The sequence below is a fragment of the Podarcis muralis genome, chromosome 12 (assembly GCF_964188315.1).
Source record: "Podarcis muralis chromosome 12, rPodMur119.hap1.1, whole genome shotgun sequence".
Taxonomy (NCBI): Eukaryota; Metazoa; Chordata; class Lepidosauria; order Squamata; family Lacertidae; genus Podarcis; species Podarcis muralis.
Window position 1 is genome coordinate 62,695,378 of NC_135666.1, and position 13,621 is coordinate 62,708,998.

At 42.6% G+C, this 13,621-nt stretch overlaps 1 protein-coding gene across 2 annotated transcripts in view; it reads right to left on the reverse strand.

Moving 5' to 3' along the window:
• ADCY1 (adenylate cyclase 1) overlaps positions 1-13,621 on the reverse strand; it is a 221,327-nt gene that overhangs the window by 22,759 nt on the left and 184,947 nt on the right. For both annotated transcript variants that reach the window (XR_003709045.2, XM_028749778.2), the window contains exons 11-15: positions 9,250-9,334; positions 8,244-8,333; positions 5,481-5,737; positions 4,636-4,762; positions 1,045-1,161 (exon numbers count right to left, since the gene is read on the reverse strand). Coding sequence is in view for 1 of the 2 variants with exons in the window: in XM_028749778.2 (XP_028605611.2) it covers positions 1,045-1,161; positions 4,636-4,762; positions 5,481-5,737; positions 8,244-8,333; positions 9,250-9,334 (676 nt within the window). In the remaining variant the exon portion in view is untranslated. The remainder of the gene's footprint in view (positions 1-1,044; positions 1,162-4,635; positions 4,763-5,480; positions 5,738-8,243; positions 8,334-9,249; positions 9,335-13,621) is intronic.

Sequence of the window (13,621 nt, forward strand, 5' to 3'; positions counted from 1 at the left end):
ACTGCCTGGGAATCATATGTATACTGTTTTAGGTTCCATGATGGAAGAAAGGCAGGATATAAATTGAATATAAATTGAAGGAAATAAATTGCCCATCACTAAATTTTATAATTAATTATTAAATGTGTATCCTGCTCCTCCTCCCATTGGAGTCAAGGCAGCAAATGATTTGTATAATCAACAAGCAAATACTGTATATTTAAATACATTGTGTATGTTCTGACTTGCTTTAATCGGGGTGGAATATTATTCTTTCATGACTACAACAACCAACATCCGACATGAGATTGGGATCTTCACAAAGCCACGTTTTAAGTATTATTATTCAGCACATCTATAAGCTGATTTTCCTCCAAAGAGGGGAGGGTGGTAAATCCCACTTTATATTGTCTTTACGACTGTGAAGTTGGCTAGCTAGGCTGAGACATGATGATTTGCCCAGACCATGCTGTGAGCTTCATGGTAGAGCAGATGTGAACCCAGCTCTCCTCATTCCAAGATCAACTCTAGACAGACTACAGGTATACTGGCTTTCTCACAAAGAATGCAGCTTAGACTCTGAGTTTTACTGCAGATTTAAAAAAGGTTTAATAATGTCAACAGCACTGACAGATAGGTAGTTTGGGGCTGCAATTTGAAGAGCTGGTCATCACTTTTAAAGCATTGAACAGTTTGTGACCAGGAAACCTCAAGGGATGTCTCTAATAGGATTCTACTCATCCACTGAAGTAATCAGACGCCTCATGTGTGTCTCCGCATGGCTGGTGGGAACAGCATCAGGGCCTTCTCTGTGTGTCACCCAGTAACCCTGCCTTCGGATATCCATGCCATGCATCCACCCATCTTTGTTGTGCGTCTTACCCTGTTTCAGTATGCTTTGGGCATAGTTCCTGTATGATTCCTCTTTATTTCCCCAGGAATTTATCTGCAGTTTTCCCTTTGCTGTTATTAATATGTTTTAAAAGTTTAATTTTGATCTGATTTGTGCTTTCAATCTATTGTGGTTTGTTGCAGGAAACAACCCTGAAAACTCATATTCCTTACCATGTTCCTTGGATTAGACATGAGAAAATGCTGTGCAACATGTGCTGGCAAAAGATTGAAGAGAATTCTTTTGTTATCCAGTTTCACTCTTTCCATATCATCTCTCTCTTCTTCTGCCTATGAAAATAAAATGTGATTTAAATAATAAAAACTGCAGTCCTGAACACACTTGGTAGAGAGGAAATACCACTGGAGAGAGTGATCTGGGTCACACAACTTGCTAAGTCAAATGATAGGTTACTGGGACCCTGTAAATTTGTCAGCTCCCAAGCGAGGAGTGAGATGCTGCTCCGCTTCTCTCCAGCTTTTTCTTTTCCCATGCTGTGCTAAGCCAAGGCCCAAACCAGTGCTCACCGTAATGCTCTTTCTTCACTAACCACAAGAATTAATCAACCAAATGAAAGAAAGACTTGTGCAAAATAAACCTGTTGTGGTGGAACAAAAAATTCTGGGTGAATGTGCAAAGGGATGTTGGAATAGATTTGGGTATGTTCCTAAATCTTTATTCTTCATAAATCAAACTGTAAGAATATAAGAAGAATCAGAATCATATAAGAAGGCCAATGGCTCATCTAGTCTGGCATGCTGTTCTCATAGTGACTGGCCTGTGGGAAACCAGTCACTTGTTTGATTCTCCTGCAACTGGAACAGTGGACCAGAAGGTTGGTGGTTGGTGGTTCACAGTGGTCTCCAGGGACGACTGTGGGGAGCATTCCTGCATTGCAGGGGGTTAGACTAGAATGGTCCTCAGGTCCCTTCAAATTCTACAATTCCATGATTCTGATTCTATTTGGTGCAAGTCTTTCTTCCATTTTGTTGGCACTGAAATACACACAGAAGAGGAGTAGAGACTTCAAGATCCTCTCCTCTCTGGGAGCCCACCTGGGAATACGAAAACAGGTCTGTTACTGCTAGTCCATGAGCACATGTGTGAAATTAAGATTTTATTGCCCTGGCAAACATCGCTGCAATACACTTGTTCACATTAAATTGACTAGGAGTCTTGGTTCTGATGGTGTTTCCTGCTTGGCAGGGGGTTGGACTCGATGGCCCTTGTGGTCTCTTCCAACTCTATGATTCTATGATTCTATGACCACAAACTTGACATGAGCCAACAGTGTGACGCGGCAGCTAAAAAAGCCAATGCAATTCTGGGCTGCATCAATAGGAGTATAGCATCTAGATCAAGGGAAGTAATAGTGCCACTGTATTCTGCTCTGGTCAGACCTCACCTGGAGTACTGTGTCCAGTTCTGGGCACCACAGTTCAAGAAGGACACTGACAAACTGGAACGTGTCCAGAGGAGGGCAACCAAAATGGTCAAAGGTCTGGAAACGATGCCTTATGAGGAACGGCTAAGGGAGCTGGGCATGTTTAGCCTGGAGAAGAGGAGGTTAAGGGGTGATATGATAGCCATGTTGAAATATATAAAAGGATGTCATATGGAGGAGGGAGAAAGGTTGTTTTCTGTTGCTCCAGAGAAGCGGACACGGAGCAATGGATCCAAACTACAAGAAAGAAGATTCCACCTAAACATTAGGAAGAACTTCCTGACAGTAAGAGCTGTTCGACAGTGGAATTTGCTGCCAAGGAGTGTGGTGGAGTCTCCTTCTTTGGAGGTCTTTAAGCAGAGGCTTGACAACCATATGTCAGGAGTGCTCTGATGGTGTTTCCTGCTTGGCAGGGGGTTGGACTCGATGGCCCTTGTGGTCTATTCCAACTCTATGATTCTATGACTTTGGCATTTGACTTCCCATTCACTTAGTTTGGAGAGATCCTTTTGGAACTCTTCACAATATCTTTTTAAGAAGGCTTCCATGTTTCCCTGAATCTCACTTCACCATCACTGGCTTCCCAACTGGGCAGCAGAAAGGAGAGTAGCCATGAGCTGTGGCAGAAACCACTTCCCCATATTATGTTAGTTGATCCCTTGCTTTCAATCCTATCGCTGCATCCCATCATCCCAAGCCCTGCATAGGGCACTATCCAACAAACATCTTCCTCCTCCCATTTTCCTGTAACTTTTTGGTTGTGGGAAAAAACAATTTTACAAAAGGACCACATTCTACTTTACAAAGTCATTATTTAAAATAGAATGACACGGCTGTTGTTTTAACTGCAAAGCTACATTGCTTAGCATATTGTGCCAAACTTTTTCAACACTTCAGCATTTTACAAACTAGAAATGAAGATCCCTTAAATATTCATTTCTGCCCTCATCATTTACTTTTGAAATAAGCTTTCAGTTCTTGCTGTAATTTAGACAGGAGGTCTCAGGCAGAATCAAAAGGTGCACCACAGGGTTAGATGAATAAGAATGTTGTTTATTTGTATTCTAGGCTAAGGCCTTTGTCTTCCATCTCATAGATGTTCTTGACACTTTGTTTGTTTATAGTTTGCTCTCATTCTTCCTGCTCAGTTTCCAGAGATGCAAATGTTACTTTCGCCTTCCTTTATGGGGGGGCGGGGAGCATTATTGGAGGTAATGTGAAATGTTTTTTTTTATTTTAAAAAATTAAATACAAAATCCAGATGCTCAGCAGCAAAAGTGAAACCTCACTTGGCAGGCTGCCAAAAGCTGACTCCTGCGCTAGGGAAGTGTGGCATTCACATCTCACAGGCTGTGGGATCAGATACAAGAAAGAGGACCCACTCTCAATCTGAAAATATGAATATTCTGGTTTTTGAAAACCAGTACTTCTTTTTAAAAATACATCCTTGAATTTTTATGGATTAGTGCTGCCTTTCATTTTGTGATTTTTGGTGGTGGGGGAGAGGAAGGCTGGACCCCCAGCTTCAAGCGGTGCCTTCTCTGAGATCTCCAAGAAGGCTGCAAAATGCGCCTGCTGGCACCGCTTGAAGCTGGGGGTCCAGCCTTCCTCTCCCCCACCACCAAAAATCACAAAATGAAGGGCAGCACCATGTTCCTCTCTTATGGTGATTTGTGGGGAGGATCCTAGGCACCCACCCAGCCTCTGGTACTTAAAAATCTGCTGCCAGGATCCAATAACTGCTTTGCTTCATTAAAGGGAGGCAGTAGCATCTTTACAATCACCTAAGGCTTATTTGCATATTCAGCAATGAAAGTGTGTCATTCTGAGTAAATGGGCAAAACCAACTATGTTGAATAGGATTGGAAACAAAGGATCAAGAATAAAAGTGGTCACTCGCAGGTGAGCAAAAACCAGCACAGTTACTGTTTGGAAATGACACAAAGTGCGAGTGCAGGACTTGACAAAGCAGAAGAAACCTAATCAAAACAAATCCCCTCTTGACAGCCTGGAGGGCAACTGACTAGGCCTGTGGGGAAGAAAGGAGCAGCGGCAGGCCCGGCTGGAGCTGAGGCTGCTGGCAGAGGTCAGGTTCTCAAATGGCGGGAGCGAGAGGGAAAGGAAGGCAAAGCAAAGCTACCTGGGAAGATAACTTGGGGCTGGCATGCAACTACTCACGCAGGTACAGTCTATGTTTATTGCCACATTTCCACACCCATTCTTGCTAAATTAAGTGGTTTTTATAGCCTTGTATACAATAAGAGGCAACAGAAAAGAGGAGCTTGACATTGTGCTTTAGAAAGGCGAAAAGTTTCCTTGCCTGCATAGCCCAGAGGTAGTCGAGACGTAGCTTCAAATCCACCTGCCTGGAATGAAGTGCCAAAGCACAGGAAAACAGCAAGATGGCCAAGATGGGTTCATAGCCACGAATATAAAAAGAGCCACCCCTTTAGAAAGAAAGAAAATGTGCACATAAGCTTTCCTTTTCTTTTACAAAAAGACCAATGTCATTTTCAAAAAGTGCTTGAAAACAACGAACCTCCATGAAATCCTTTGTACACTACAAGTCTTGAATCCCAACCATCTTAGAGGGAGGAAGCAGTGGCAGCCGCCATCAAAGAAGGCAATGGCTGGTCTTTCTAGATTTGTGGAGAAGGGAGCAGGAGTCTCCTCACTTCTCACAAGTGCGTCTGCCTCTCTCCTGATTCCTCTACTGTCATCTTTCGCTTATGCTAGGTTGAAATGCAGGATGAAGGAAATGAGGAGCTGCACTGAAGTCTTTTACTTCAACAATAATCCCAGTTTATAGCAGTGCTGGAGGCAGATACCAGACACACAAAACCATTATTAAGACTATCTAAAGAGTGTCATCAGTATAAAGGTGCTTTGCATAGTTAATACATGAAACAGAGAGCTGCTTTGCACCAACGACCTTACAACCCTAATTTAGACAGAGCATGGGGAGAGGAGAGAGGCAAGGGCAAATGCAGTTTGCATTGACGTGAACTTTGTTTTGGTTATGAATGAGGACTATGCACTTAAAGGCTAGTTTAGGCCTGTACTTCAACATCTCCCACATACATTAGAATCTCTACTTTGCACTGAAGGTGTGGGGGCAAAATATGAAAACAACAAAACTCTTCCTTAATTATGCAATGAACTTACCCCACTGCTTTTCTGTATCCGCTGAGTTCCAAAATGACTATGTACAAAATTGTAACAAAAAGCAGGAGGATCATTTTTGGCAAGGAAGATACGCGTAGAAATATTGCCAGGGTCAGAGTCCCCACAACGCAGGAGAGAAATGCATAATGGGCTGCATCGCATGGAAGTTCACTCATTGTCTTATTTGTCCCACTCAAAGAAATGATAACTATGGAGCTGCTGGAATTAGTACTCCAAACCCAAGGCATACATCCAACCTAAGGGAGAAACGGAGTTGAGAGCTGAATGAAAAGTTTCAACGGTGAATGTTCACACAAACACACATGTCCTCCATTTGATGACAAGAGCATTAGGGGTGAATCTAGAAGTGATGCTAAATGTGTCATTTGCTATCAAGTCTTTTTAAAAAACAGGTAAATTTCTATACCACCTTTCATCTGAGGATCACAAGGCAGTTTACAATATAAAAACACAAAAATACATAACATGGTAGCAGACAAAAATAAAAGTTTTTATGGACAGTTTAAAAGTCCATAGATTGTTTAATTAGCCAAATGCCTGGGAGAAGAGGAATGTTTTCACCTAAACATATGTAGCAAAGAAGCCAGATGAGCCTCCCTGGGGAAAGCATTCCACAAATGGGGAGCAATTGCAGAAAAGGCCCATTCTCATGTTGCTGCACTCCGGACCCCAGAAGGGCCTCAGAGGATGACCACATCCTGTTTATTTCTTTAATGGAGGACATTCACACCGTTGGATGAAAATCAAGAAGGATTTAATTAATAGATTACAGTCATTTGTGAAGCAGAACATTTGGAACAAGATCCTCCAAGTTCCTCCATTGCTTTTATAAAACTATGAGCCCTTCAATTCACAAACAAATTTGGGAAATGTAGTGACTGGCTGCACAGGATTATGAACTGCACTCCACCACAAAGGTGAGATGTATCCGTGTTTCAGACTTCCAGGTGCCACCAGAATGGCAGATGGAGCATGAGCCTGTTCTCTCTGACAGGCTTGATCTCCACTAGGGCATATTGTTGTTGTTTAGTCGTTTAGTCGTGTCCGACTCTTCGTGACCCCCTGGACCAGAGCACGTCAGGCACTCCTGCCTGCCTCCTGCAGTTTGGTCAAACTCATGCTGGTAGCTTCGAGAACACTGTCCAACCATCTCGTCCTCTGTTGTCCCCTTCTCCTTGCGCCCTCCATCTTTCCCAACATCAGGGTCTTTTCCAGGGAGTCTTCTCTTCTCATGAGGTGGCCAAAGTATTGGAGCCTCAGCTTCAGGATCTGTCCTTCCAGTGAGCACTCAGGGCTGATTTCCTTAAGAATGGATAGGTTTGATCTTCTTGCAGTCCATGGGACTCTCAAGAGTCTCCTCCAGCACCATAATTCAAAAGCATCAATTCTTCGGCGATCAGCCTTCTTTATGGTCCAGCTCTCACTTCCATACATCACTACTGGGAAAACCATGGCTTTAACTATACGGACCTTTGTTGGCAAGGTGATGTCTCTGCTTTTTAAGATGCTGTCTAGGTTTGTCATTGCTTTTCTCCCAAGAAGCAGGCGTCTTTTAATTTTGTGGCTGCTGTCACCATCTGCAGTGATCATGGAGCCCAAGATCATGGGAATAGGGAAGCCCAAAGGTGATTAGATGATCACCAGAGCTAGCTGGCTAAATTAGTTCTATTTAGGCCAGCGAGGAGACCAGGGGAGAATTACCTGTGGGATCCCAGAGCAAGTAATCTTCATAAAAAGGGGATGGGGAGGAAGGAAGGGGAATAAAAGATCAGGCTAAGTTCAAATTAAAGGCCAGGCAGAATAGCTCTGTCTTACAGGCCCTGTGGAAGGAAGTTCAATCCTGCAGGGCCCTGGTCTCCTGGGACAGAGCATTCCACCAGTTTGGAGCCATCACTGAGAAGGCCCTGGCTCTGGTGGAGGATAGTCTGACTTCCTTAGGGCCCAGGACCTCTAAACTATGATTATTCATGGACCTTAAGGTCCTCTGCGGGGCAGACCAGGAGTGAACCTCTGTTCTATGTTTGTGAAGCAACCAAACAAAAAAACCCTTCCATCATTTCAGTGATCACTTGTAATACCCACCATAGAGGCAGAATCCCCAGTATTTATGACTCAAGGTCAGTAACATGCAGCAAAATAGACTGATTGATTGATTGATTGATTGGTTGGTTCGTTGATTGAATTGATTGATATACCACCCTTCATCATAAGATCACAGGGCAGTGCCCACAATAAAATGCAGGATAATGTGGAGACGTTTGACTGTGCTGCTTCAGGCTACAGAGTTGCATGCTTATGTGCTTCCCATGAAATAAGCTCCTTATGTACAGAAAAACAGCAAGTCAGGATGAAAGCCTGGCATCATGCTAGTTTTCTACTTGTAGGGAATCTTCTTCCATGGTGAAGCATTCAAAAGCTTGCAGTGCGCACTTCCATGTGAAATGACACAGTCCGGGGAAAACATTACAACCAGATTTTGCTGCATATATAAACTGATTCTTAGCAGCAAAAGCCAAAGTGAGAAATAAAATGTAGAATGATTTAGCTTTCTTGGACTTAGAAGAATATAGGTTTTCAGTTTCAAAAAGACACATCAATTATAGCCAGCTGTTTATATGATAAGGCAATTATATATGAGGGGGTTAGCATGCTAATGGAAATGATCTCAATGACTTAAATCAGAGCAAACTGAGGGGATGGCAGGTCTCTCCATGAATTAGACAACCATTCCTATACACTCACCACACAGCCTTGTGCCACTGAATAAATTAATATTACAATAAAAACACATAAAATTGTTCGAATTTGTATTGTCAGGCACCCTGGAAAACACTGAAAGACAAAAACAATAGTCTCTGTTAATTTAAAAACAAGGTAGGTATGTTATTTATAAAATAGTAAAAAACAACAAAAATGAAACTCATGTCTTACATTTCATTTGGCGCAATAAAATTTGTTTGTTGTGCATTCACAAAGATATATCTTCACATTGAAGCAAGCTAATTCTTATTTCAGCAGACTCCTATTCATAATAAGTTCGACAGGCTAAGCATTAGCAATTCATTCTCCCACTTGGAAAAGGAGTCTGGGGGAAAGCCTCATGACTGTGATTAAAAAACAAACCAACTAACTTAAGTCTGCAGTAAAACTGTAAAGGGTGAATGCAAGAATGTTGGGAAGGGGAGTTTAAAGGGGGGAGGGGAGGGGGAGCAGGGAAGGTGGTGTCAGTGGGGAAAAGTAAGTGCGGGTGGAGGTTGCCTGCATGTGTGCATGCATGCATGGGGCTGGGATGAAGAGGGACTGCAGTTGTGGCTTTGCCCACCCAATCTTGCTGCCAAAGATGGCTCCACCTTGCCATAAAAGGGATGCCACATTTCTCCAAAGCAGAAGGAGGCTCCAGAGGCAACCTTGATAGCAGGTAAGGGGAACCTTTGGCTTTCCAGATGTTGCTGAACTACAACTCTCATCAGACCGAGCAAGCATGGCCAATGATCAGGGATGATGGGAGTTGTAGTTCAGCAACATTGGGCTAGCCAAAGGTTCCCCTGACCTGCTATCAAGGTTGCCTCTAGAGCCTCCTTCTGCTTTGGAGAAATGTGAAACATTACTTATATAAGCCTTGCACTGTGTTAGGTGCTGTACACTAATAAAATTAAACAGGTTCCTGCCTGACGGAGATATGACATGATGCAATGCTTAGTAAGTCTCTTGCGAGGATCAAGAGGCCACGGCATTTGAGATCACTTACTTGTACTCGGGTGACATGCAGGTACATGATACATGCCACCAGGAAGCATATGCAGAACACCAGAAGGACAAGCACGATGGTACTCCTAGGAGGAACACGCAGAAGCCGAGTCATTGAACATACAGAAAACCACCACCTCCTCACTGGAACTTGGCAGATGGATTCTGGTTAACTATCAAGCATTTTCCCTTCTTGTGCAAGCAAGAGACACAGGCTAGGTACACCCTAGGGGATTAATGTGCATGTGGCTCATTCTTTCTGTGTGTGCCTTTTCCCACCTTCATCCACAGAAAAGTGCTTTAAATTATATGACTCTGAAATCAATCTGCCCATGGGGCTTCCGGTCGGTGCCAGCGCTTAATGGCGGTCCTACCTCCGAGCTCCGGAGAAGGACTGCTTCGCAAGTTCGGGTCTTACCCGCTACGGCGAGCGGGGGACCCCTAAAATCCCAGGCGCTGAAGCCTGAGAACAAGGAGACTCGGTGGGCACCTTTGCGCCCCCCGGTACCGTGAAAGAGCCTTTTTAAAGGCTACGGATCGACATCGGGAGTGAGCGCGGTGCTGAGAGTCGCTACCCAGCCTGCGAAGTGAAGCCGCGTCGCCATAAGCGGAGAGCGCCGACTTCTTCCTGAAAAGAAAATTTGGACTGAATTCCCGTGAGTAGGAGCTGGAGAATAATCGGGACCTTTTAAATTCAGTAAATTGGGCTAAAAACGGGGAGATTTAAATCAAGGAAGTCTGCCTCCCCCCGACTGCATGAAAGTGAAAGCAACGGAACTCTAGACTTGCATCCGTTGAAACCCGCTCTTTGATCAGCTAAACCGGACATTTAGACCTTTGATCTCCCCTCTAGCTAGCAGGGCAGAGGGGAGGTGAATGAGATTAATAACTGCACGATTCTTTTGAAGTAAAAAACCTCTGCTGTCTCACCTATTGAAAGCATGAAACGGTCTGCCTTCTTAGGACACTGAACTGACTTTTCCCTGTAAAGTGATACTTTGATACAAAGTTTTCACAGTGCCTGGTTACAATATATTACAAGAAGAAGCAATATAAATTGGGCAACTGTGGCAATTTGAAGTTATAAGTTTTTAGTAACATTGATTTTGACTGTGTTAATCTCCTTTTTTACATCTTTGGACATTCTCCTTTGTCTTCGTGTTCGTTATTTTGTTCTGTGGCCATTTTGATTTGCTCCCTCTAGAGGATAAAGTAAAGTCCGGCACGGCCTAGGACAGTGGAATTTTCCAACGGAGAACAAATCCCGTGGGAATTGACCTTGACATGAGTGGCTCACAAGAAGAGATTGTTACAAGAGCTAAGACCAAGCAACAACAACAACAACAGCTGCAGCAGCAACAGACAAAGAAAAGAGGCTCAATTTCAGGCGTAACAGCCGGATCAGCAGGAACAACAGGACAAGATAAAGGAACAGCCGCCTCTATGGAAGCTCTGACAGATGCTCTTCTCAAGATAAATCAAACTCTGGAGTCTCTGACAAAACAGACTTCAGAGAATACACAAAAATTAACAGAAATATCAGTAAGATTAAACCAGAATACAGAATCCATAAATAAATTGGTGGAGGAAAACGCTACCACGCGCCAAATAGCTGAAGATGCTAAAGCTACTGCTGGAGAGACACAGGAGAAATTAGAGCCGATTGCTAAGAAGGTTTATGAGCATGATGCGACTTTGGCCTTGTGGGAGTTACAGAGAAAAGAGAGAAACTTGAAATTAAGACTGATTCCGGAGAATGAAAGAGACAATCTTGTGGAATATCTGACACGGGAGTTTGTGGATTGTTGGGACCTTGAAGAAGACGAATTTAAAATCACGACAGCTTTCAGATTGGGTAAAAAACAAGACAGAAAGACCCCGAGAGATTGCTTGATCACACTCAGATCCAAGGAGGAAAGAGACAAAATATTAGGACTACACTTTGAAAAGGCCTTGCAAATCGGAAATTCAGCTGTACAGATCTTTAAAGACATCCCAAAATACATTTTGGATTTAAGAAACTTCTACAAGGATTTGGCTCTTTTGCTAAAGAAAAACTCCATTCGCTTTAGGTGGGAGTTCCCACAAGGACTGTCATTTGACTACAAGGCAAAGAAGGTGAAAATAAAGACAATCCAAGACAAGGACAAATTTCTGGCAAGAAATCAGGAGGACCTGCAGAAGGGGACTGTGGACGCACTTGCAGAACAGAGGAGAGCATTGGAGATTTTGAATCTTTCGATCGGACAAAAACCACTATCATCAGAAGAAGAGCAACAACTTGGAGCTGTTGGAGGAGTTTAGAAAAACAATAAGATGGCTCTGCAATTCCTTAGCTGGAATTGTAATGGGCTCAATGGGCCCTTGAAGAGAAGACAAGTATTTCATATATTGAACAGAGAACAATTGGACCTGATATGTCTACAAGAAACTCACATAACCAGAGCTCACAGGAGACTACTCATAAATAAAAGGCTAGGACAAGAATTTATTTCATCAGACAAAGTTAAGAAAAGAGGAGTGGTAATATATGTGAAAGAGAAATGGGCCCCAAAAATGATATTCAAGGACGAACAAGGGAGATACCTGGCAGTGGAGATACAAATACAAGGAGAAAAATTTTTAGTGGTTGGAATTTATGCACCGAATGAAGGCAAATCTGACTTCTTTAAGAGACTTCATGAAACCCTGACTGACTATTTGGATTACAATATGATAATTATGGGAGACATGAATGGTGTGGTCTCCACTAATATGGACAAGGCACAAAAACTAACAGTTAGCAAAGAAGGGAGACTCCCTAAGACTTTTTTTGAAATGACAGAAAATATGGGCTTGATAGACATATGGAGAACAAGGAACCCTCTGGAGAGAGAGGGAACTTTCTTCTCCCAAGCAATGATGACCTGGACCAGAATCGATCAAATTTGGATTACTAGTGGAATGGCCCCAAAGATTAAGAAAGTGGAAATCTGCCCAAAAACTTGCTCCGACCATAACGCCGTGAAGATGGAGATGAAACTCACAATGACTGGTCAATTTAGATGGAGAATGAATGACACCCTCTTTCGAGATAAGGAGATTCTCACGAAGGCCCAAAAGACCCTAAAAGACTACTTTGAAATAAATTTGAGGACCGACGTGGAGAAAAGAGTGGTCTGGGATGCAAGTAAGGCGGTGATGAGAGGATTTTTGATTCAACAAAATTCAATAAAGAGGAAAAAACAAAATGAGAAAAAAGAAAAGATTTTGGAAATGATAAAGGAAGGAGAGAGAAAATTAAGAACAAAACCAAAGTCTCAGGACATCTTAAGAGAGATTAAGTTGTATCAAACACAATATATGGAATTGATGAACCAAGAGATTGAATGGAAGATAAAGCAAATGAAGCAAAAGACTTTTGAATCAGCAAATAAATGTGGCAAACTTTTGGCATGGCAACTGAAGAAAAGACAGAAATTAAACACAGTTACAAGCCTAGAGGTGGATGGGAAAAATATCTCTAAACCCAATGAAATTAGAAACTGTTTTTTAAGCTACTTCAAAAAACTCTACACTCAAGGCCCGCAAAATGAAGAAGATATAGACAAATTCCTTGGAAAATATGGATTACAAAATATCTCTCACCAAAGTAAGATGGATTTGAACCAGAGAATCTCAGAACAAGAGATAGAGGCTGCCATTCAGAATATGCAATTGGGCAAATCTCCAGGACCAGATGGACTGACTTCCGGATACTACAAATCGCTGAAGGAATGGCTGACTCAACCATTAAGAGAAGTTTGTAACGAGATCCTTGAGGGAAAAAGGGCACCTGAATCGTGGAAAGAAGCATATATTTCACTCATACCAAAGTCAGAGACTGAAAAGACCCAACTTAAGAACTACCGCCCAATATCATTGCTCAATGTGGATTGCAAAATTTTTGCAGACATTTTGGCAAAAAGATTCAAAAGAGTGTTGATGGAGAAGATTCATAAGGACCAAGCAGGCTTTCTCCCTAAAAGACACCTGGCAGACAATGTAAGGAATGTAATAGACATTTTGGAAAAACTAGAGGTGAATATAAACACTAAAGTAGTATTGATCTTTGTGGATGCGGAGAAAGCCTTTGACAATATTTCTTGGAGTTTTATGAGGAAGAATCTTCATGGGATGGGGGTAGGCCAGGGTTTTGAAAATGGTATGGCTGCAATATATTCCGAACAAAAAGCTAAACTGATTGTAAATAATGTTGTGACTGAGGAACTTAAGATAGAAAAAGGAACACGACAGGGGTGCCCGATCTCCCCATTACTTTTTATCTCAGTTCTGGAGGTGTTGCTGAATATGATAAGAAATGACCAGCAGGTCAAAGGAGTGCAGGTCGGAGC